This window comes from Coregonus clupeaformis, chromosome 15 (assembly GCF_020615455.1).
Source record: "Coregonus clupeaformis isolate EN_2021a chromosome 15, ASM2061545v1, whole genome shotgun sequence".
In the NCBI taxonomy this organism is placed as follows: domain Eukaryota; kingdom Metazoa; phylum Chordata; class Actinopteri; order Salmoniformes; family Salmonidae; genus Coregonus; species Coregonus clupeaformis.
This window is the reverse complement of record NC_059206.1, coordinates 11128081-11153564: the sequence shown is the minus strand read 5'-3', so window position 1 is coordinate 11153564 and position 25484 is coordinate 11128081. Positions and strand designations below refer to the sequence as shown.

The window sequence follows — 25484 nt, the reverse complement described above, 5'->3', positions numbered from 1 at the left end:
TTAAAATAAGTTAAGTTAATAAGTTAATAAAACAAGTTGTTTTAATCATAGTGAAATGCAATTTTTTTCAGGCCTATCTGTGAATAAATGTTTTGTGCCTTTGTAGATCCACTGTGATCTGTGAGTTATAATGCACATATGTAGGCTAAATGATAAATTAAGGCATAATATTGAAAAAACAAAGGTAAAGATTTGGAGTTGACGTTATTTATAGGTTATTTTGCTATTATTTTACTGGCCCGGCCCACTTGAGATCAGATTGCGCTGTATGTGGCCCCTGAACCAAAATGAGTTTGACACCCCTGATATAGAGACTGAAGTACATAGAGACTGAAGTACATAGAGATTGAAGCATATAGAGACTGATGCATATAGAGACTGAAGTAAATAGAGACTGAAGCATATAGAGACTGAAGTATATAGAGACTGAAGCATATAGAGACTGATGCATATAGAGACTGAAGTACATAGAGACTGAAGCATATAGAGACTGATGCATATAGAGACTGAAGTACATAGAGACTGAAGTACATAGAGACTGAAGTATATAGAGACTGAAGCATATAGAGACTGATGCATATAGAGACTGAAGTACATAGAGACTGAAGCATATAGAGACTGAAGTATATAGAGACTGAAGCATATAGAGACTGATGCATATAGAGACTGAAGTACATAGAGACTGAAGCATATAGAGACTGAAGTATATAGAGACTGAAGCATATAGAGACTGATGCATATAGAGACTGAAGTACATAGAGACTGAAGAATATAGAGACTGAAGTATATAGAGACTGAAGAATATAGAGACTGAAACATATAGAGACTGAAGCATATAGAGACTGAAGTATATAGAGACTGAAGTATATAGAGACTGAAGCATATAGAGACTGAAGTATATAGAGACTGAAGCATATAGAGACTGAAACATATAGAGACTGAAGTATATAGAGACTGAAGCATATAGAGACTGAAGCATATAGAGACTGAAGCATATAGAGACTGAAGCATATAGAGACTGAAGTATATAGAGACTGAAGCATATAGAGACTGATGCATATAGAGACTGAAGTACATAGAGACTGAAGTACATAGAGACTGAAGTACATAGAGACTGAAGTACATAGAGACGGAAGCATATAGAGACTGAAGTATATAGAGACTGAAGCATATAGAGACTGAAGTATATAGAGACTGAAGTACATAGAGACTGAAGTATATAGAGACTGAAGTATATAGAGACTGAAGCATATAGAGACTGAAGCATATAGAGACTGAAGTATATAGAGACTGAAGCATATAGAGACTGAAGCATATAGAGACTGAAGCATATAGAGACTGAAGTATATAGAGACTGAAGCATATAGAGACTGAAGCATATAGAGACAAGCATATAGAGACTGAAGCATATAGAGACTGAAGCATATAGAGACTGAAGCATATAGAGACTGAAGTACATAGAGACTGAAGTACATAGAGACTGAAGCATATAGAGACTGAAGTATATAGAGACTGAAGCATATAGAGACTGATGCATATAGAGACTGAAGTATATAGAGACTGAAGCATATAGAGACTGAAGCATATAGAGACTGAAGCATATAGAGACTGAAGCATATAGAGACTGAAGCATATAGAGACTGAAGTATATAGAGACTGAAGCATATAGAGACTGATGCATATAGAGACTGAAGTACATAGAGACTGAAGTACATAGAGACTGAAGCATATAGAGACTGAAGTATATAGAGACTGAAGCATATAGAGACTGAAGCATATAGAGACTGATGCATATAGAGACTGAAGTACATCGAGACTGAAGTACATAGAGACTGAAGCATATAGAGACTGAAGTATATAGAGACTGAAGCATATTTTAGGCTGGGTTTCTGTACAGCACTTCGAGATATTAGCTGATGTAAGAAGGGCTATATAAAATAAAATTGATTGAATTGATTGATATAGAGACTGAAGCATATAGAGACTGATGCATATAGAGACTGAAGTACATAGAGACTGAAGTACATAGAGACTGAAGCATATAGAGACTGAAGCATCCTGTTAATTAGATGAGTTGTTGTTTTTCTCCTCGTTCAGTTTTAATGGAGAGATTTAAAGCCATTTGAAGCCAATTAGAGCATTAATCACACATGAATCTTACTGAAAGCTCTGTGGGGAGACACACATCATCAGTGTCTATGAATGAGGAGGACATCTGGCAACAGCAGAAAGAAAACCTCCTGGCTCAAAAAGAGCTCTCTCTCTCTCTCCTGGCAGGAGTAACTTTCAATAGCCTTTTTCATTCGGTATCAAAAATAACTAACATCCTCCAGCATTGAAACGGGTATTTCATTTGAGTTGAAGGTTACTGATGGTTGTCCATGTTCTTTAGACTAGTGTCCTGTCCAGGGGGTGTCCTGCACATCAAGCTGTCTCACTACAGAAACAGGAGATAGACTAGTGTCCTGTCCAGGGGGTGTACTGTACATCAAGCTGTCTCACTACAGAAACAGGAGATAGACTAGTGTCCTGTCCAGGGGGTGTACTGGTACATCAGGCTGTCTCACTACAGAAACAGGAGATAGACTAGTGTCCTGTCCAGGGGGTGTACTGTACATCAAGCTGTCTCACTACAGAAACAGGAGATAGACTAGTGTCCTGTCCAGGGGGTGTACTGTACATCAAGCTGTCTCACTACAGAAACAGGAGATAGACTAGTGTCCTGTCCAGGGGGTGTACTGTACATCAAGCTGTCTCACTACAGAAACAGGAGATAGACTAGTGTCCTGTCCAGGGGGTGTACTGTACATCAAGCTGTCTCACTACAGAAACAGGAGATAGACTAGTGTCCTGTCCAGGGGGTGTACTGTACATCAAGCTGTCTCACTACAGAAACAGGAGATAGACTAGTGTCCTGTCCAGGGGGTGTACTGTACATCAAGCTGTCTCACTACAGAAACAGGAGATAGACTAGTGTCCTGGCCAGGGGGTGTACTGGTACATCAAGCTGTCTCACTACAGAAACAGGAGATAGACTAGTGTCCTGTCCAGGGGGTGTACTGTACATCAAGCTGTCTCACTACAGAAACAGGAGATAGACTAGTGTCCTGTCCAGGGGGTGTACTGTACATCAAGCTGTCTCACTACAGAACCAGGAGATAGACTAGTGTCCTGTCCAGGGGGTGTACTGGTACATCAAGCTGTCTCACTATAGAAACAGGAGATAGACTAGTGTCCTGTCCAGGGGGTGTACTGTACATCAAGCTGTCTCACTATAGAAACAGGAGATAGACTAGTGTCCTGTCCAGGGGGTGTACTGGTACATCAAGCTGTCTCACTATAGAAACAGGAGATAGACTAGTGTCCTGTCCAGGGGGTGTACTGGTACATCAAGCTGTCTCACTACAGAACCAGGAGATAGACTAGTGTCCTGTCCAGGGGGTGTACTGTACATCAAGCTGTCTCACTATAGAAACAGGGAGATAGACTAGTGTCCTGTCCAGGGGGTGTACTGGTACATCAAGCTGTCTCACTATAGAAACAGGAGATAGACTAGTGTCCTGTCCAGGGGGTGTACTGGTACATCAAGCTGTCTCACTATAGAAACAGGGAGATAGACTAGTGTCCTGTCCAGGGGGTGTACTGTACATCAAGCTGTCTCACTATAGAAACAGGAGATAGACTAGTGTCCTGTCCAGGGGGTGTACTGTACATCAAGCTGTCTCACTATAGAAACAGGAGATAGACTAGTGTCCTGTCCAGGGGGTGTACTGTACATCAAGCTGTCTCACTACAGAAACAGGAGATAGACTAGTGTCCTGTCCAGGGGGTGTACTGGTACATCAAGCTGTCTCACTATAGAAACAGGAGATAGACTAGTGTCCTGTCCAGGGGGTGTACTGGTACATCAAGCTGTCTCACTACAGAAACAGGAGATAGACTAGTGTCCTGTCCAGGGGGTGTACTGGTACATCAAGCTGTCTCACTATAGAAACAGGAGATAGACTAGTGTCCTGTCCAGGGGGTGTACTGGTACATCAAGCTGTCTCACTACAGAAACAGGAGATAGACTAGTGTCCTGTCCAGGGGGTGTACTGGTACATCAAGCTGTCTCACTATAGAAACAGGAGATAGACTAGTGTCCTGTCCAGGGGTGTACTGGTACATCAAGCTGTCTCACTACAGAAACAGGAGATAGACTAGTGTCCTGTCCAGGGGGTGTACTGGTACATCAAGCTGTCTCACTATAGAAACAGGAGATAGACTAGTGTCCTGTCCAGGGGGTGTACTGTACATCAAGCTGTCTCACTACAGAACCAGGAGATAGACTAGTGTCCTGTCCAGGGGGTGTACTGGTACATCAAGCTGTCTCACTATATAAACAGGAGATAGACTAGTGTCCTGTCCAGGGGGTGTACTGTACATCAAGCTGTCTCACTATAGAAACAGGAGATAGACTAGTGTCCTGTCCAGGGGGTGTACTGGTACATCAAGCTGTCTCACTATAGAAACAGGAGATAGACTAGTGTCCTGTCCAGGGGGTGTACTGGTACATCAAGCTGTCTCACTACAGAACCAGGAGATAGACTAGTGTCCTGTCCAGGGGGTGTACTGTACATCAAGCTGTCTCACTATAGAAACAGGAGATAGACTAGTGTCCTGTCCAGGGGGTGTACTGGTACATCAAGCTGTCTCACTATAGAAACAGGAGATAGACTAGTGTCCTGTCCAGGGGGTGTACTGGTACATCAAGCTGTCTCACTATAGAAACAGGAGATAGACTAGTGTCCTGTCCAGGGGGTGTACTGTACATCAAGCTGTCTCACTATAGAAACAGGAGATAGACTAGTGTCCTGTCCAGGGGGTGTACTGTACATCAAGCTGTCTCACTATAGAAACAGGAGATAGACTAGTGTCCTGTCCAGGGGGTGTACTGTACATCAAGCTGTCTCACTACAGAAACAGGAGATAGACTAGTGTCCTGTCCAGGGGGTGTACTGGTACATCAAGCTGTCTCACTATAGAAACAGGAGATAGACTAGTGTCCTGTCCAGGGGGTGTACTGGTACATCAAGCTGTCTCACTACAGAAACAGGAGATAGACTAGTGTCCTGTCCAGGGGTGTACTGGTACATCAAGCTGTCTCACTATAGAAACAGGAGATAGACTAGTGTCCTGTCCAGGGGGTGTACTGGTACATCAAGCTGTCTCACTACAGAAACAGGAGATAGACTAGTGTCCTGTCCAGGGGGTGTACTGGTACATCAAGCTGTCTCACTATAGAAACAGGAGATAGACTAGTGTCCTGTCCAGGGGGTGTACTGGTACATCAAGCTGTCTCACTACAGAAACAGGAGATAGACTAGTGTCCTGTCCAGGGGGTGTACTGGTACATCAAGCTGTCTCACTATAGAAACAGGAGATAGACTAGTGTCCTGTCCAGGGGGTGTACTGTACATCAAGCTGTCTCACTATAGAAACAGGAGATAGACTAGTGTCCTGTCCAGGGGGTGTACTGTACATCAAGCTGTCTCACTATAGAAACAGGAGATAGACTAGTGTCCTGTCCAGGGGGTGTACTGTACATCAAGCTGTCTCACTATAGAAACAGGAGATAGACTAGTGTCCTGTCCAGGGGGTGTACTGTACATCAAGCTGTCTCACTATAGAAACAGGAGATAGACTAGTGTCCTGTCCAGGGGGTGTACTGTACATCAAGCTGTCTCACTATAGAAACAGGAGATAGACTAGTGTCCTGTCCAGGGGGTGTACTGTACATCAAGCTGTCTCACTACAGAAACAGGAGATAGACTAGTGTCCTGTCCAGGGGGTGTACTGTACATCAAGCTGTCTCACTATAGAAACAGGAGATAGACTAGTGTCCTGTCCAGGGGTGTACTGTACATCAAGCTGTCTCACTATAGAAACAGGAGATAGACTAGTGTCCTGTCCAGGGGGTGTACTGTACATCAAGCTGTCTCACTACAGAAACAGGAGATAGACTAGTGTCCTGTCCAGGGGGTGTACTGGTACATCAAGCTGTCTCACTACAGAAACAGGAGATAGACTAGTGTCCTGTCCAGGGGGTGTACTGTACATCAAGCTGTCTCACTATAGAAACAGGAGATAGACTAGTGTCCTGTCCAGGGGTGTACTGTACATCAAGCTGTCTCACTACAGAAACAGGAGATAGACTATTGTCCTGTCCAGGGGGTGTACTGTACATCAAGCTGTCTCACTACAGAAACAGGAGATAGACTAGTGTCCTGTCCAGGGGGTGTACTGTACATCAAGCTGTCTCACTACAGAAACAGGAGATAGACTAGTGTCCTGTCCAGGGGGTGTACTGTACATCAAGCTGTCTCACTACAGAAACAGGAGATAGACTAGTGTCCTGTCCAGGGGGTGTACTGTACATCAAGCTGTCTCACTATAGAACCAGGAGATAGACTAGTGTCCTGTCCAGGGGGTGTACTGGTACATCAAGCTGCCTCACTACAGAAACAGGAGATAGACTAGTGTCCTGTCCAGGGGGTGTACTGGTACATCAAGCTGTCTCACTATAGAAACAGGAGATAGACTAGTGTCCTGTCCAGGGGGTGTACTGTACATCAAGCTGTCTCACTATAGAAACAGGAGATAGACTAGTGTCCTGTCCAGGGGGTGTACTGTACATCAAGCTGTCTCACTACAGAAACAGGAGATAGACTAGTGTCCTGTCCAGGGGGTGTACTGGTACATCAAGCTGTCTCACTACAGAAACAGGAGATAGACTAGTGTCCTGTCCAGGGGGTGTACTGTACATCAAGCTGTCTCACTATAGAAACAGGAGATAGACTAGTGTCCTGTCCAGGGGGTGTACTGTACATCAAGCTGTCTCACTACAGAAACAGGAGATAGACTAGTGTCCTGTCCAGGGGGTGTACTGTACATCAAGCTGTCTCACTACAGAAACAGGAGATAGACTAGTGTCCTGTCCAGGGGGTGTACTGTACATCAAGCTGTCTCACTACAGAAACAGGAGATAGACTAGTGTCCTGTCCAGGGGGTGTACTGTACATCAAGCTGTCTCACTACAGAAACAGGAGATAGACTAGTGTCCTGTCCAGGGGGTGTACTGTACATCAAGCTGTCTCACTACAGAAACAGGAGATAGACTAGTGTCCTGTCCAGGGGGTGTACTGTACATCAAGCTGTCTCACTACAGAAACAGGAGATAGACTAGTGTCCTGGCCAGGGGGTGTACTGGTACATCAAGCTGTCTCACTACAGAAACAGGAGATAGACTAGTGTCCTGTCCAGGGGGTGTCCTGTACATCAAGCTGTCTCACTACAGAAACAGGAGATAGACTAGTGTCCTGTCCAGGGGGTGTACTGGTACATCAAGCTGTCTCACTATAGAAACAGGAGATAGACTAGTGTCCTGTCCAGGGGTGTACTGGTACATCAAGCTGTCTCACTATAGAAACAGGAGATAGACTAGTGTCCTGTCCAGGGGGTGTACTGGTACATCAAGCTGTCTCACTATAGAAACAGGAGATAGACTAGTGTCCTGTCCAGGGGGGTGTACTGGTACATCAAGCTGTCTCACTACAGAAACAGGAGATAGACTAGTGTCCTGTCCAGGGGGTGTACTGTACATCAAGCTGTCTCACTACAGAAACAGGAGATAGACTAGTGTCCTGTCCAGGGGGTGTACTGTACATCAAGCTGTCTCACTACAGAAACAGGAGATAGACTAGTGTCCTGTCCAGGGGGTGTACTGTACATCAAGCTGTCTCACTATAGAACCAGGAGATAGACTAGTGTCCTGTCCAGGGGGTGTACTGGTACATCAAGCTGCCTCACTACAGAAACAGGAGATAGACTAGTGTCCTGTCCAGGGGGTGTACTGGTACATCAAGCTGTCTCACTATAGAAACAGGAGATAGACTAGTGTCCTGTCCAGGGGGTGTACTGTACATCAAGCTGTCACTATAGAAACAGGAGATATGGGCCATTCTGGCTTGGACAAGGCTACTTACTGTCTGACTTGGTGTTGGCTGTAGACGGGTCTTTGTCTTTGTAGTCGACAGAGAAGGTTTGTTCAGTTGGCTCTGCTGTGCAACCTGGGGAATTCACCACATAATGATGCTGTCTTACACAGATAACACCGCTGACCAAGTAACTGTGTAACAATACTGAGAAAGTAATTCAAACACTGTGCTGGGTCTAATAAAGGTCCAGTTGTAGACAGTTCAAAATGTACCCTCCATGTGGCAGAGTCCTGGTACAAAGTAGTGCAGTGTATAGGGAACAGGGTGACATTTGGAACACAGTTTTATGTACTAGTGTGTAGTATGCAGTAGTATTCTTACCACTCCATGGCCAGCTCTGCAGCAGGGGACTCCAGTCACTCCACTGGCTGTCTGGGTTGATCTCGTCCCGGGCTCTCACCTGCAGCTGGTGGGCGTGGCCTGCTAGGGCGTCGGTTATTTGCAGGGCGCTGGCCTTAGACTCCACCTAGGTGTGTGGGGGAAGAGAGGGATGAAGATAGATAAAGCGAGAGAGGGATGAGAGAGGGGGATGGAGAGAGAGAGAGAGATACAGAGAGAGAGAGAGAGAGAGAGAGAGAGAGAGAGAGAGAGAGAGAGAGATAAAGTGTGAGAGAGAGAGAGAGAGAGAGAGAGAGAGAGAGGGAGAGAGAGAGCATAGGGTAGGATAGTGTAGGAACTGACTAATATAATATAATATAATTAGTGGGTAGGATAGTGTAGGAACTGACTAATATAGTATAATTAGTGGGTAGGATAGCATAGGAACTGACTAATATAATATAATATAATATAATTAGTGGGTAGGATAGTGTAGGAACTGACTAATATAATATAATTAGTGGGTAGGATAGTATAGGAACTGACTAATATAATATAATTAGTGGGTAGGATAGCATAGGAACTGACTAATATAATATAATATAATATAATTAGTGGGTAGAATAGTATAGGAACTGACTAATATAATATAATTAGTGGGTAGGATAGTGTAGGAACTGACTAATATAATATAATTAGTGGGTAGGATAGTATAGGAACTGACTAATATAATATAATATAATATAATATAATTAGTGGGTAGGATAGTATAGGAACTGACTAATATAATATAATTAGTGGGTAGGACAGTGTAGGAACTGACTAATATAATATAATATAATATAATATAATTAGTGGGTAGGATAGTGTAGGAACTGACTAATATAATATAATTAGTGGGTAGGATAGTATAAGAACTGACTAATATAATATATTATAATATAATTAGTGGGTAGGATAGTATAGGAACTGACTAATGTAATATAATTAGTGGGTAGGATAGTGTAGGAACTGACTAATGTAATATAATTAGTGGGTAGGATAGTGTAGGAACTGACTAATATAATATAATATAATTAGTGGGTAGGATAGTGTAGGAACTGACTAATATAATATAATTAGTGGGTAGGATAGTGTAGGAACTGACTAATATAATATAGTATAATTAGTGGGTAGGATAGTGTAGGAACAGACTAATATAATATAGTATAATTAGTGGGTAGGATAGTGTAGGAACTGACATACTATAATATAATATAATTAGTGGGTAGGATAGTGTAAGAACTGACTAATATAATATAATATAATATAATTAGTGGGTAGGATAGTATAGAACTGACTAATGTAATATAATTAGTGGGTAGGATAGTGTAGGAACCGACTAATGTAATATAATTAGTGGGTAGGATAGTGTAGGAACTGACTAATATAATATAATATAATTAGTGGGTAGGATAGTGTAGGAACTGACTAATATAATATAATTAGTGAGTAGGATAGTGTAGGAACTGACTAATATAATATATTATAATTAGTGGGTAGGATAGTGTAGGAACTGACTAATATAATATAATTAGTGAGTAGGATAGTGTAGGAACCGACTAATATAATATAGTATAATTAGTGAGTAGGATAGTGTAGGAACTGACTAATATAATATAGTATAATTAGTGGGTAGGACAGTGTAGGAACTGACTAATATAATATAGTATAATTAGTGGGTAGGATAGTGTAGGAACTGACATACTATAATATAATATAATTAGTGGGTAGGATAGTGTAAGAACTGACTAATATAATATAATATAATATAATTAGTGGGTAGGATAGTATAGGAACTGACTAATGTAATATAATTAGTGGGTAGGATAGTGTAGGAACTGACTAATGTAATATAATTAGTGGGTAGGATAGTGTAGGAACTGACTAATATAATATAATATAATTAGTGGGTAGGATAGTGTAGGAACTGACTAATATAATATAATTAGTGGGTAGGATAGTATAGGAACTGACTAATATAATATAATTAGTGGGTAGGATAGTGTAGGAACTGACTAATATAATATAATTAGTGGGTAGGATAGTATAGGAACTGACTAATATAATATAATTAGTGGGTAGGACAGTGTAGGAACTGACTAATATAATATAATATAATTAGTGGGTAGGATAGTGTAGGAACTGACTAATATAATATAATATAATTAGTGGGTAGGATAGTGTATGAACTGACTAATATAATATAATTAGTGGGTAGGATAGTGTAAGAACCGACTAATATAATATAATTAGTGGGTAGGATAGTATAGGAACTGACTAATATAATATAATTAGTGGGTAGGATAGTGTAGGAACCGACTAATATAATATAATTAGTGGGTAGGATAGTGTAGGAACTGACTAATATAATATAATTAGTGGGTAGGATAGTGTAGGAACTGACTAATATAATATAATTAGTGGGTAGGATAGTGTAGGAACTGACTAATATAATATAATTAGTGGGTAGGACAGTGTAGGAACTGACTAATATAATATAATTAGTGGGTAGGATAGTGTAGGAACTGATTAATATAATATTATTAGTGGGTAGGACAGTATAGGAACTGACTAATATAATATAATTAGTGGGTAAGACAGTGTAGGAACTGACTAATATAATATAATATAATTAGTGGGTAGGATAGTGTAGGAACTGACTAATGTAATATAATTAGTGGGTAGGACAGTGTAGGAACTGACTAATATAATATAATATAATTAGTGGGTAGGATAGTGTAGGAACTGACTAATATAATATAATTAGTGGGTAGGATAGTGTAGGAACTGACTAATGTAATATAATTAGTGGGTAGGACAGTGTAGGAACTGACTAATATAATATAATATAATTAGTGGGTAGGATAGTATAGGAACTGACTAATATAATATAATATAATTAGTGGGTAGGATAGTGTAGGAACTGACTAATATAATATAATTAGTGGGTAGGATAGTGTAGGAACTGACTAATATAATATAATTAGTGGGTAGGATAGTGTAGGAACTGACTAATATAATATAATTAGTGGGTAGGATAGCATAGGAACTGACTAATATAATATAATTAGTGGGTAGGATAGTGTAGGAACTGACTAATATAATATAATTAGTGGGTAGGATAGTGTAGGAACTGACTAATATAATATGATATAATTAGTGGGTAAGACAGTGTAGGAACTGACTAATATAATATAATATAATTAGTGGGTAGGATAGTGTAGGAACTGACTAATATAATATAATTAGTGGGTAGGATAGTGTAGGAACTGACTAATGTAATATAATTAGTGGGTAGGATAGTGTAGGAACTGACTAATATAATATAATTAGTGGGTAGGATAATGTAGGAACTGACTAATATAATATGATATAATTAGTGGGTAAGACAGTGTAGGAACTGACTAATATAATATAATATAATTAGTGGGTAGGATAGTGTAGGAACTGACTAATATAATATAATTAGTGGGTAGGATAGTATAGGAACTGACTAATATAATATAATTAGTGGGTAGAATAGTATAGCAACTGACTAATATAATATAATTAGTGGGTAGGACAGTGTAGGAACTGACTAAAATAATATAATTAGTGGGTAGGATAGTGTAGGAACTGACTAATATAATATAATTAGTGGGTAGGATAGTGTAGGAACTGACTAATATAATATAATATAATTAGTGGGTAGGATAGTGTAGGAACTGACTAATATAATATAATTAGTGAGTAGGATAGTGTAGGAACTGACTAATATAATATAGTATAATTAGTGGGTAGGATAGTGTAGGAACTGACTAATATAATATAATTAGTGAGTAGGATAGTGTAGGAACTGACTAATATAATATAGTATAATTAGTGAGTAGGATAGTGTAGGAACTGACTAATATAATATAGTATAATTAGTGGGTAGGACAGTGTAGGAACTGACTAATATAATATAGTATAATTAGTGGGTAGGATAGTGTAGGAACTGACATACTATAATATAATATAATTAGTGGGTAGGATAGTGTAAGAACTGACTAATATAATATAATATAATTTAGTGGGTAGGATAGTATAGGAACTGACTAATGTAATATAATTAGTGGGTAGGATAGTGTAGGAACTGACTAATGTAATATAATTAGTGGGTAGGATAGTGTAGGAACTGACTAATATAATATAATATAATTAGTGGGTAGGATAGTGTAGGAACCGACTAATATAATATAATTAGTGGGTAGGATAGTGTAGAACTGACTAATATAATATAATTAGTGGGTAGGATAGTGTAGGAACTGACTAATATAATATAATTAGTGGGTAGGATAGTATAGGAACTGACTAATATAATATAATTAGTGGGTAGGACAGTGTAGGAACTGATTAATATAATATAATATAATTAGTGGGTAGGATAGTGTAGGAACTGACTAATATAATATAATATAATTAGTGGGTAGGATAGTGTAAGAACTGACTAATATAATATAATTAGTGGGTAGGATAGTGTAAGAACTGACTAATATAATATAATTAGTGGGTAGGATAGTGTAGGAACTGACTAATATAATATAATTAGTGGGTAGGATAGTGTAGGAACCGACTAATATAATATAATTAGTGGGTAGGATAGTGTAGGAACTGACTAATATAATATAATTAGTGGGTAGGATAGTGTAGGAACTGACTAATATAATATAATTAGTGGGTAGGATAGTGTAGGAACTGACTAATATAATATAATTAGTGGGTAGGACAGTGTAGGAACTGACTAATATAATATAATTAGTGGGTAGGATAGTGTAGGAACTGACTAATATAATATTATTAGTGGGTAGGACAGTATAGGAACTGACTAATATAATATAATTAGTGGGTAGGACAGTGTAGGAACTGACTAATATAATATAATATAATTAGTGGGTAGGATAGTGTAGGAACTGACTAATGTAATATAATTAGTGGGTAGGACAGTGTAGGAACTGACTAATATAATATAATATAATTAGTGGGTAGGATAGTGTAGGAACCGACTAATATAATATAATTAGTGGGTAGGATAGTGTAGGAACTGACTAATGTAATATAATTAGTGGGTAGGACAGTGTAGGAACTGACTAATATAATATAATATAATTAGTGGGTAGGATAGTATAGGAACCGACTAATATAATATAATATAATTAGTGGGTAGGATAGTGTAGGAACTGACTAATATAATATAATTAGTGGGTAGGATAGTGTAGGAACTGACTAATATAATATAATTAGTGGGTAGGATAGTGTAGGAACTGACTAATATAATATAATTAGTGGGTAGGATAGCATAGGAACTGACTAATATAATATAATTAGTGGGTAGGATAGTGTAGGAACTGACTAATATAATATAATTAGTGGGTAGGATAGTGTAGGAACTGACTAATATAATATGTATAATTAGTGGGTAAGACAGTGTAGGAACTGACTAATATAATATAATATAATTAGTGGGTAGGATAGTGTAGGAACTGACTAATATAATATAATTAGTGGGTAGGATAGTGTAGAACCGACTAATGTAATATAATTAGTGGTAGGATAGTGTAGGAACTGACTAATATAATATAATTAGTGGGTAGGATAATGTAGGAACCGACTAATATAATATGATATAATTAGTGGGTAAGACAGTGTAGGAACTGACTAATATAATATAATATAATTAGTGGGTAGGACAGTGTAGGAACTGACTAATATAATATAATTAGTGGGTAGGATAGTATAGGAACTGACTAATATAATATAATTAGTGGGTAGGATAGTATAGGAACTGACTAATATAATATAATTAGTGGGTAGGACAGTGTAGGAACTGACTAATATAATATAATTAGTGGGTAGGATAGTGTAGGAACTGACTAATATAATATAATTAGTGGGTAGGATAGTGTAGGAACTGACTAATATAATATAATATAATTAGTGGGTAGGATAGTGTAGGAACTGACTAATATAATATAATTAGTGGGTAGGATAGTGTAGGAACTGACTAATATAATATAATATAATTAGTGGGTAGGATAGTGTAGGAACTGACTAATATAATATAGATAATTAGTGGGTAGGATAGTGTAGGAACTGACTAATATAATATAGTATAATTAGTGGGTAGGACAGTGTAGGAACTGACTAATATAGTATAATTAGTGGGTAGGATAGTGTAGGAACTGACATACTATAATATAATATAATTAGTGGGTAGGATAGTGTAGGAACTGACTAATATAATATAATATAATATTAGTGGGCAGGATAGTATAGGAACTGACTAATATAATATAATTAGTGGGTAGGACAGTGTAGGAACTGACTAATGTAATATAATTAGTGGGTAGGATAGTGTAGGAACTGACTAATATAATATAATATAATTAGTGGGTAGGATAGTGTAGGATCTGACTAATATAATATTATTAGTGGGTAGGATAGTGTAGGAACTGACTAATATAATATAATTAGTGGGTAGGACAGTGTAGGAACTGACTAATATAATATAATTAGTGGGTAGGATAGTGTAGGAACTGACTAATATAATATAATTAGTGGGTAGGACAGTGTAGGAACCGACTAATATAATATAATATAATTAGTGGTAGGATAGTGTAGAACTGACTAATATAATATAATATATAGTGGGTAGGATAGTAAAGAACCGACTAATATAACATAATTAGTGGGTAGGATAGTGAATGAACTGACTAATATAATATAATTAGTGGAGTAGGATAGTGTAGGAACGACTAATATAATATAATTAGTGGTAGGATAGTGTAGAACTGACTAATATAATATAATTAGTGGGTAGGATAGTGTAGGAACCGACTAATATAATATAATTAGTGGGAGGATAGTGTGAACTGACTAATATAAATTAGTGGTAGGATAGTGTAGGAACCGACTAATATAATATAATTAGTGGGTAGGACAGTGTAGAACTGACTAATATAATATAATTAGTGGGTAGGATAGTGTAGGAACTGACTAATATAATATTATTAGTGGGTAGGACAGTATAGGAACCGACTAATATAATATAATTAGTGGGTAGGACAGTGTAGGAACCGACTAATATAATATAATATAATTAGTGGGTAGGATAGTGTAGGAACCGACTAATATAATATAATTAGTGGGTAGGACAGTGTAGGAACTGACTAATATAATATAATATAATTAGTGGGTAGGATAGTGTAGGAACCGACTAATATAATATAATTTAGTGGGTAGGATAGTGTAGGAACTGACTAATGTAATATAATTAGTGGGTAGGACAGTGGAAGGAACTGACTAATATAATATAATATAATTAGTGGCAGGGATAGTATAGGAACTGACTAATATAATATAATTAGTGGGTAGGATAGTGTAGGAACCGACTAATATAATATAATTAGTGGGTAGGATAGTGTAGGAACCGACTAATGTAATATAATTAGTGGGTAGGATAGTGTAGGAACCGACTAATATAATATAAATTAGTGGGTAGGATAGCATAGAACTGACTAATATAATATAATTAGTGGTAGGATAGTGTAGGAACTGACTAATATAATATAATTAGTGGGTAGGATAGTGTAGAACTGACTAATATAATATAATTAGTGGTAAGACAGCGTAGGAACCGACTAATATAATATAATATAATTAGTGGGTAGGATAGTGTAGGAACTGACTAATATAATATAAATTAGTGGGTAGGATAGTGCAGGAACTGACTAATGTAATATAATTAGTGGGTAGGATAGTGTAGGAACTGACTAATATAATATAATTAGTGGTTAGGATAATGTAGGAACTGACTAATATAATATAATATAATTAGTGGGTAGGATAGTGTAGAACTGACTAATATAATATAAATAATTAGTGGGTAGGATAGTGTAGAACCGACTAATATAATATAATTAGTGGGTAGGATAGTGTAGGAACCGACTAATATAATATAATTAGTGGGTAGAATAGTATGGAACTGACTAATATAATATAATTAGTGGGTAGGACAGTGTAGGAACCGACTAATATAATATAATTAGTGGGTAGGATAGTGTAGGAACTGACTAATATAATATAATTAGTGGGTAGGATAGTGTAGGAACGACTAATATAATATAATATAATTAGTGGGTAGGATAGTGTAGAACCGACTAATATAATATAATTAGTGGGTAGGATAGTGTAGGAACTGACTAATATAATATAATATAATTAGTGGGTAGGATAGTGTAGGAACCGACCAATATAATATAATTAGTGGGTAGGATAGTGTAGGAACCGACTAATATAATATAAATTTAGTGGTAGGATAGTGTAGAACTGACTAATATAATATAATATAATTAGTGGTTAGGATAGTGTAGGAACTGACTAATATAATATAATTAGTGGGCAGGATAGTGTAGGAACTGACTAATATAATATAATTAGTGGGTAGGACAGTGTAGGAACTGACTAATGTAATATAATTAGTGGGTAGGATAGTATAGGAACCGACTAATATAATATAATTAGTGGGTAGGATAGTGTAGAACTGACTATACTATAATATAATTAGTGGGTAGGATAGTGTTAGAACTGACTAATATAATATAATTAGTGGGTAGGATAGTGTAGGAACTGACTAATATAATAGTAATTAGTGGGTAGGATAGTGTAGAACTGACTAATATAATATAATTAGTGGGTAGGATAGTGTAGGAACTGACTAATATAATATAATATAATTAGTGGGTAGGATAGTGTAGGAACTGACTAATATAATATAATATAATTAGTGGGTAGGATAGTGTAGGAACCGACTAATATAATATAATTAGTGGGTAGGATAGTGTAGGAACTGACTAATATAATATAATATAATTAGTGGGTAGGATAGTGTAGGAACAGACTAATATAATATAATTAGTGGGTAGGATAGTATAGGAACTGACTAATATAATATATTATAATATAATTAGTGGGTAGGATAGTATAGGAACTGACTAATGTAATATTATTAGTGGGTAGGATAGTGTAGGAACTGACTAATATAATATAATATAATTAGTGGGTAGGATAGTATAGGAACTGACTAATATAATATAATATAATCAGTGGTAGGATAGTGTAGGAACTGACTAATATAATATAATTAGTGGGTAGGATAGTGTAGGAACTGACTAATATAATATAATATAATTAGTGGGTAGGATAGTGTAGGAACTGACTAATATAATATAATATAGTGGGTAGGATAGTGTAGGAACTGACAACATAATATAATATAATTAGTGGGTAGGATAGTGTAGGAACTGACTAATATAATATAATTAGTGGGTAGGATAGTGTAGGAACTGACTAATATAATATAATATAATTAGTGGGTAGGATAGTGTAGGAACTGACTAATATAATATAATTAGTGGGTAGGATAGTGTAGAACTGACTAATATAATATAATTAGTGGGTAGGATAGTGTAGGAACTGACTAATATAATATAAATTAGTGGGTAGGATAGTGTAGGAACCGACTAATATAATATAAATAATTAGTGGGTAGGACAGTGTAGGAACTGACTAATATAATATAATTAGTGGTAGGATAGTGTAGAACCGACTAATATAATATAATATAATTAGTGGTAGGATAGTATAGGAACTGACTAATATAATATAATTAGTGGGTAGGACAGTGTAGGAACTGACTAATATAATATAATTAGTGGGTAGGATAGTGTAGGAACTGACTAATATAATATAATTAGTGGGTAGGATAGTGTAGGAACTGACTAATATAATATAATATAATTAGTGGGTAGGACAGTGTAGGAACTGACTAATATAATATAATATAATTAGTGGGTAGGATAGTATAGGAACTGACTAATATAATATAATATAATTAGTGGGTAGGATAGTGTAGGAACTGACTAATATAATATAATTAGTGGGTAGGACAGTGTAGGAACTGACTAATATAATATAATATAATTAGTGGGTAGGATAGTATAGGAACTGACTAATATAATATAATATAATTAGTGGGTAGGATAGTGTAGGAACTGACTAATATAATATAATTAGTGGGTAGGACAGTGTAGGAACTGACTAATATAATATAATTAGTGGGTAGGACAGTGTAGGAACTGACTAATATAATATAATTAGTGGGTAGGATAGTGTAGGAACTGACTAATATAATATAATTAGTGGGTAGGATAGTGTAGGAACTGACTAATATAATATAATATAATTAGTGGGTAGGACAGTGTAGGAACTGACTAATATAATATAATATAATTAGTGGGTAGGATAGTGTAGGAACTGACTAATATAATATAATATAATTAGTGGGTAGGATAGTGTAGGAACTGACTAATATAATATAATATTAGTGGTTAGGATAGTGTAGGAACCGACTAATATAATATAAAATTAGTGGGTAGGATAGTGTAGGAACTGACTAATATAATATAATATAGTGGGTAGAGATAGTGTAGAACCGACTAATATAATATAATTAGTGGGTAGGATAGTATAGGAACTGACTAATATAATATAATAATAACAGTGGGTAGGATAGTGTAGGAACTGACTCAATATAATATAATTAGTGGGTAGGATAGTGTAGGAACCGACCTAATATAATATAATTAGTGGGTAGGACAGTGTAGGAACTGACTAATATAATATAATTTAGTGGGTAGGATAGTGTAGGAACTGACTAATATAATATAATTAGTGGGTAGGATAGTGTAGAACTGACTAATATAATATAATTTAGTGGGTAGGACAGTGTAGGAACTGACTAATATAATATAATTAGTGGGTAGGATAGTGTAGGAACTGACTAATATAATATAATTAGTGGGTAGGATAGTGTAGGAACTGACTAATATAATATAATTAGTGGGTAGGATAGTGTAGGAACCGACTAATATAATATAATTAGTGGGTAGGATAGTGTAGGAACCGACTAATATAATATAATATTAGTGGGTAGGATAGTGAGGAACTGACTAATATAATATAAAATTAGTGGGTAGGATAGTGTAGGAACCGACTAATATAATATAATTAGTGGGTAGGATAGTGTAGGAACTGACTAATATAATATAATTAGTGGGTAGGACAGTGTAGGAACCGACTAATATAATATAATATAATTAGTGGGTAGGATAGTGTAGGAACTGACTAATATAATATAATAATAGTGGGTAGGATAGTGTAGGAACTGACTAATATAATATAATATAATAGTGGTAGGACAGTGTAGGAACTGACTAATATAATATAATATAATAATTAGTGGGTAGGACAGTGTAGGAACTGACTAATATAATATATATTAGTGGTAGGATAGTGTAGAACCGACTAATATAATATAATTAGTGGGTAGGATAGTGTAACCGACTAATATAATATAATTAGTGGGTAGGATAGTGGAGAACCGACTAATATAATATAAATTAGTGGCAGGATAGTGTAGGAACCGACTAATATAATATAATTAGGGGTAGGATAGTGTAGAAACTGACTAATATAATATAATAATATTAGTGGGTAGGATAGTGTAGAACTGACCAATATAATATAATTAGTGGGGTAGGATAGTGTAGGAACCGACTAATATAATATAATTAGTGGTAGGACAGTGTAGGAACCGACTAATATAATATAATATAATTAGTGGGTAGGATAGTATAGGAACTGACTATAATATAATATAATTAGTGGGTAGGATAGTGTAGGAACTGACTAATATAATATAATATAATATAATTTAGTGGGTAGGATAGTGTAGAACCGACTAATATAATATAATTAGTGGGTAGGATAGTATAGGAACTGACTAATATAATATAATATAATTAGTGGGTAGGATAGTGTAGGAACTGACTAATATAATATAATTAGTGGGTAGGATAGTATAGAACTGACTAATATAATATAATTAGTGGTAGGATAGTAGGAAGACTAATATAATATATAAGTAGGATAGTGAAGTGAACTGACTAATATAATATAATTAGTGGGTAGGATAGTGTAGGAACCGACTAATATAATATAATTAGTGGTTAGGATAGTGTAGGAACCGACTAATATAATATAAATTAGTGGGTAGGATAGTGTAGGAACCGACTAATATAATATAATAATATTAGTGGGTAGGGATAGTGTAGGAAACTGACTAATATAATATAATTAGTGGGTAGGATAGTGTAGGAACTGACTAATATAATATAATTAGTGGGTAGGACAGTGTAGGAACTGACTAATATAATATAATATAATTAGTGGGTAGGATAGTATAGGACCGACTAATATAATATAATTAGTGGGTAGGATAGTGTAGGAACCGACTAATATAATATAATATAATAAATTAGTGGGTAGGACAGTGTAGGAACAGACTAATATAATATAATATAATTAGTGGGTAGGACAGTGTAGGAACTGACTAATATAATATAATAATATTAGTGGGTAGGATAGTGTAGGAACTGACTAATATAATATAATTAGTGGGTAGGATAGTGTAGAACCGACTAATATAATATAATTAGTGGGTAGGATAGTGTAGGAACTGACTAATATAATATAATTAGTGGGTAGGATAGTGTAGGAACTGACTAATATAATATAATTAGTGGGTAGGATAGTGTAGGAACTGACTAATATAATATAATAATATTAGTGGGTAGGATAGTGTAGGAACTGACTAATATAATATAATTAGTGGGTAGGATAGTGTAGGAACTGACTAATATAATATAATTAGTGGGTAGGACAGTGTAGGAACTGACTAATATAATATAATATAATTAGTGGGTAGGATAGTATAGGAACTGACTAATATAATATAATTAGTGGGTAGGATAGTGTAGGAACTGACTAATATAATATAATATAATATAATTAGTGGGTAGGACAGTGTAGGAACTGACTAATATAATATAATTAGTGGGTAGGACAGTGTAGGAACTGACTAATATAATATAATGTTAGTGGGTAGGATAGTGTAGGAACCGACTAATATAATATAATTAGTGGGTAGGATAGTGTAGAACTGACTAATATAATATAATTAGTGGTAGGATAGTGTAGAACTGACTAATATAATATAATATAATAGTGGTAGGACAGTGTAGAACTGACTAATATAATATAATTAGTGGTAGGATAGTGTAGGAACTGACTAATATAATATAATTAGTAGGAGGATAGAGAACGCTAATATAATATAATTAGTGGTAGGATAGTGTAGGAACTGATTAATATAATATAATTAGTGGGTAGGACAGTGTAGGAACCGACTAATATAATATAATTAGTGGGTAGGATAGTGTAGGAACTGACTAATATAATATAATATAATTAGTGGGTAGGACAGTGTAGGAACTGACTAATATAATATAATATAATTAGTGGGTAGGACAGTGTAGGAACTGACTAATATAATATAATTAGTGGGTAGGATAGTGTAGGAACTGACTAATATAATATAATATAATTAGTGGGTAGGATAGTATAGGAACTGACTAATATAATATAATATAATTAGTGGGTAGGACAGTGTAGGAACTGACTAATATAATATAATTAGTGGGTAGGATAGTAGGAACCGACTAATATAATATAATTAGTGGTAGGATAGTGTAGAACCGACTAATATAATATAATTAGTGGGTAGGATAGTGTAGGAACTGACAAATAATATAATATAATTAGTGGGTAGGATAGTGTAGGAACAACTAATATAATATAATATAATTAGTGGGTAGGATAGTGTAGGAACTGACTAATATAATATAATTAGTGGTAGGGACAGTGTAGAACTGACTAATATATATAACTATAATTAGTGGGTAGGATAGTGTAGGAACTGACTAATATAATATAATTAGTGGGTAGATAGTATAGAACCGACTAATATAATATAATTAGTGGTAGATAGTGTAGAACTGACTAATATAATATAATATAATTAGTGGAGGAGGATAGTGTAGAACTGACTAATATAATATAATATAATTAGTGGGTAGGACAGTGTAGGAACCGACTAATATAATATAATATAATTAGTGGTAGGATAGTGTAGAAACTGACTAATATAATATAATTTAGTGGTAGGATAGTATAGGAACTGACTAATATAATATAATATAATATAGTGGGTAGGATAGTATAGGAACTGACTAATATAATATAATTAGTGGGTAGGATAGTGTAGGAACAGACTAATATAATATAATATAATTAGTGGGTAGGATAGTGTAGGAACTGACTAATATAATATAATATAATTAGTGGGTGGATAGTGGAGAACTGACTAATATAATATAATATAATTAGTGGGTAGGACAGTGTAGAACTGACTAATATAATATAATTAGTGGGTAGGATAGTGTAGGAACGACTAATATAATATAATAATTAGTGGGTAGGGATAGTATAGAACGGACTAATATAATATAATTAGTGGGTAGGATAGTGTAGGAACTGACTAATATAATATAATTAGTGGGTAGGATAGTATAGGAAACGACTAATATAATATAATATAATTAGTGGGTAGGACAGTGTAGGAAACTGACTAATATAATATAATTAGTGGGTAGGATAGTGTAGGAACTGACTAATATAATATAATTAGTGGGTAGGATAGTGTAGGAACTGACTAATATAATATAATTAGTGGGTAGGACAGTGTAGGAACTGACTAATATAATATAATATAATTAGTGGGTAGGATAGTGTAGGAACTGACTAATATAATATAATATAATTAGTGGGTAGGATAGTATAGGAACTGACTAATGTAATATAATTAGTGAGTAGGACAGTGTAGGAACTGACTAATATAATATAATTAGTGGGTAGGATAGTATAGGAACTGACTAATATAATATAATATAATTAGTGGGTAGGACAGTGTAGGAACTGACTAATATAATATAATATAATTAGTGGGTAGGACAGTGTAGGAACTGACTAATATAATATTATTAGTGGGTAGGATAGTGTAGGAACAGACTAATATAATATAATTAGTGGGTAGGACAGTGTAGGAACTGACTAATATAATATTATTAGTGGGTAGGATAGCATAGGAACTGACTAATATAATATAATATAATTAGTGGGTAGGACAGTGTAGGAACTGACTAATATAATATAATATAATTAGTGGGTAGGATAGTATAGGAACAGACTAATATAATATAATTAGTGGGTAGGACAGTGTAGGAACAGACTAATATAATATAATTAGTGGGTAGGATAGTGTAGGAACAGATTAATATAATATAATTAGTGGGTAGGATAGTGTAGGAACTGACTAATATAATATAATTAGTGGGTAGGATAGTGTAGGAACAGACTAATATAATATAATTAGTGGGTAGGATAGTGTAGGAACAGACTAATATAATATAATTAGTGGGTAGGATAGTGTAGGAACAGACTAATATAATATAATTAGTGGGTTGATAGTGTAGGAACCGACTAATATAATATAATTAGTGGGTAGGATAGTGTAGGAACAGACTAATATAATATAATTAGTGGGTAGGATAGTATAGGAACTGACTAATATAATATATTATAATATAATTAGTGGGTAGGATAGTGTAGGAACTGACTAATATAATATAATATAATTAGTGGGTAGGATAGTGTAGGAACTGACTAATATAATATAATTAGTGGGTAGGATAGTGTAGGAACTGACTAATATAATATAATATAATTAGTGGGTAGGACAGTGTAGGAACTGACTAATGTAATATAATATAATTAGTGGGTAGGATAGTGTAGGAACTGACTAATATAATATGATATAATTAGTGGGTAGGATAGTGTAGGAACTGACTAATATAATATGATATAATTAGTGGGTAGGATAGTGTAGGAACTGACTAATATAATATAATTAGTGGGTAGGATAGTATAGACTGACTTATAATATAATTAGTGGGTAGGATAGTGTAGAACTGACTAATATAATATGAATATAATTAGTGGGTAGGATAGTGTAGGAACTGACTAATATAATATAATTAGTGGGTAGGATAGTATAGAACTGACTAATATAATATAATTAGTGGGTAGGATAGTGTAGGAACTGACTAATATAATATAATTAGTGGGTAGGATAGTATAGGAACTGACTAATATAATATAATTAGTGGTGCAGGATAGTGTAGGAACTGACTAATATAATAATGATATAATTAGTGGGTAGGATAGTGTAGGAACTGACTAATATAATATAATTAGTGGGTAGGATAGTATAGGAACTGACTAATATAATATAATTAGTGGGTAGGATAGTGTAGAACCGACTAATATAAATATAATTAGTGGGTAGGATAGTATAGGAACCGACTAATATAATATAATTAGTGGGTAGGATAGTGTAGGAACTGACTAATATAATATAATTAGTGGGTAGGACAGTGTAGGAAACTGACTAATATAATATAATTAGTGGGTAGGATAGTGTAGGAACTGACTAATATAATGTAATATAATTAGTGGGTAGGATAGTGTAGGAACTGACTAATATAATATAATATAATTAGTGGGTAGGATAGTGTAGGAACTGACTAATATAATATAATATAATTAGTGGGTAGGATAGTGTAGGAACAGACTAATATAATATAATTAGTGGGTAGGACAGTGTAGGAACTGACTAATATAATATAATATAATTAGTGGGTAGGATAGTGTAGGAACTGACTAATATAATATAATATAATTAGTGGGTAGGATAGTGTAGGAACCGACTAATATAATATAATTAGTGGGTAGGATAGTGTAGGAACAGCTAATATAATATAATGTAATTAGTGGGTAGGACAGTGTAGAACCGACTAATGTAATATAATTTAGTGGTAGGATAGTGTAGGAACTGACTAATATAATATTATTAGTGGGTAGGATAGTGTAGGAACTGACTAATATAATATGATATAATTAGTGGGTAGGATAGTGTAGGAACTGACTAATATAATATAATTAGTGGGTAGGATAGTATAGAACTGACTAATATAATATAATTAGTGGAGTAGG

General features: G+C 35.0%; 1 protein-coding gene across 1 annotated transcript in view; it reads right to left on the bottom strand.

The window, feature by feature from the left end:
- Positions 1 to 25484, bottom strand: part of il11ra (interleukin 11 receptor, alpha) — a 66687-nt gene that overhangs the window by 9212 nt on the left and 31991 nt on the right. The window contains exons 2-3 of the mRNA XM_045225350.1: positions 8358 to 8502; positions 8025 to 8108 (exon numbers count right to left, since the gene is read on the bottom strand). Of these exons, the coding sequence (XP_045081285.1) occupies positions 8025 to 8108; positions 8358 to 8502 (229 nt within the window). The remainder of the gene's footprint in view (positions 1 to 8024; positions 8109 to 8357; positions 8503 to 25484) is intronic.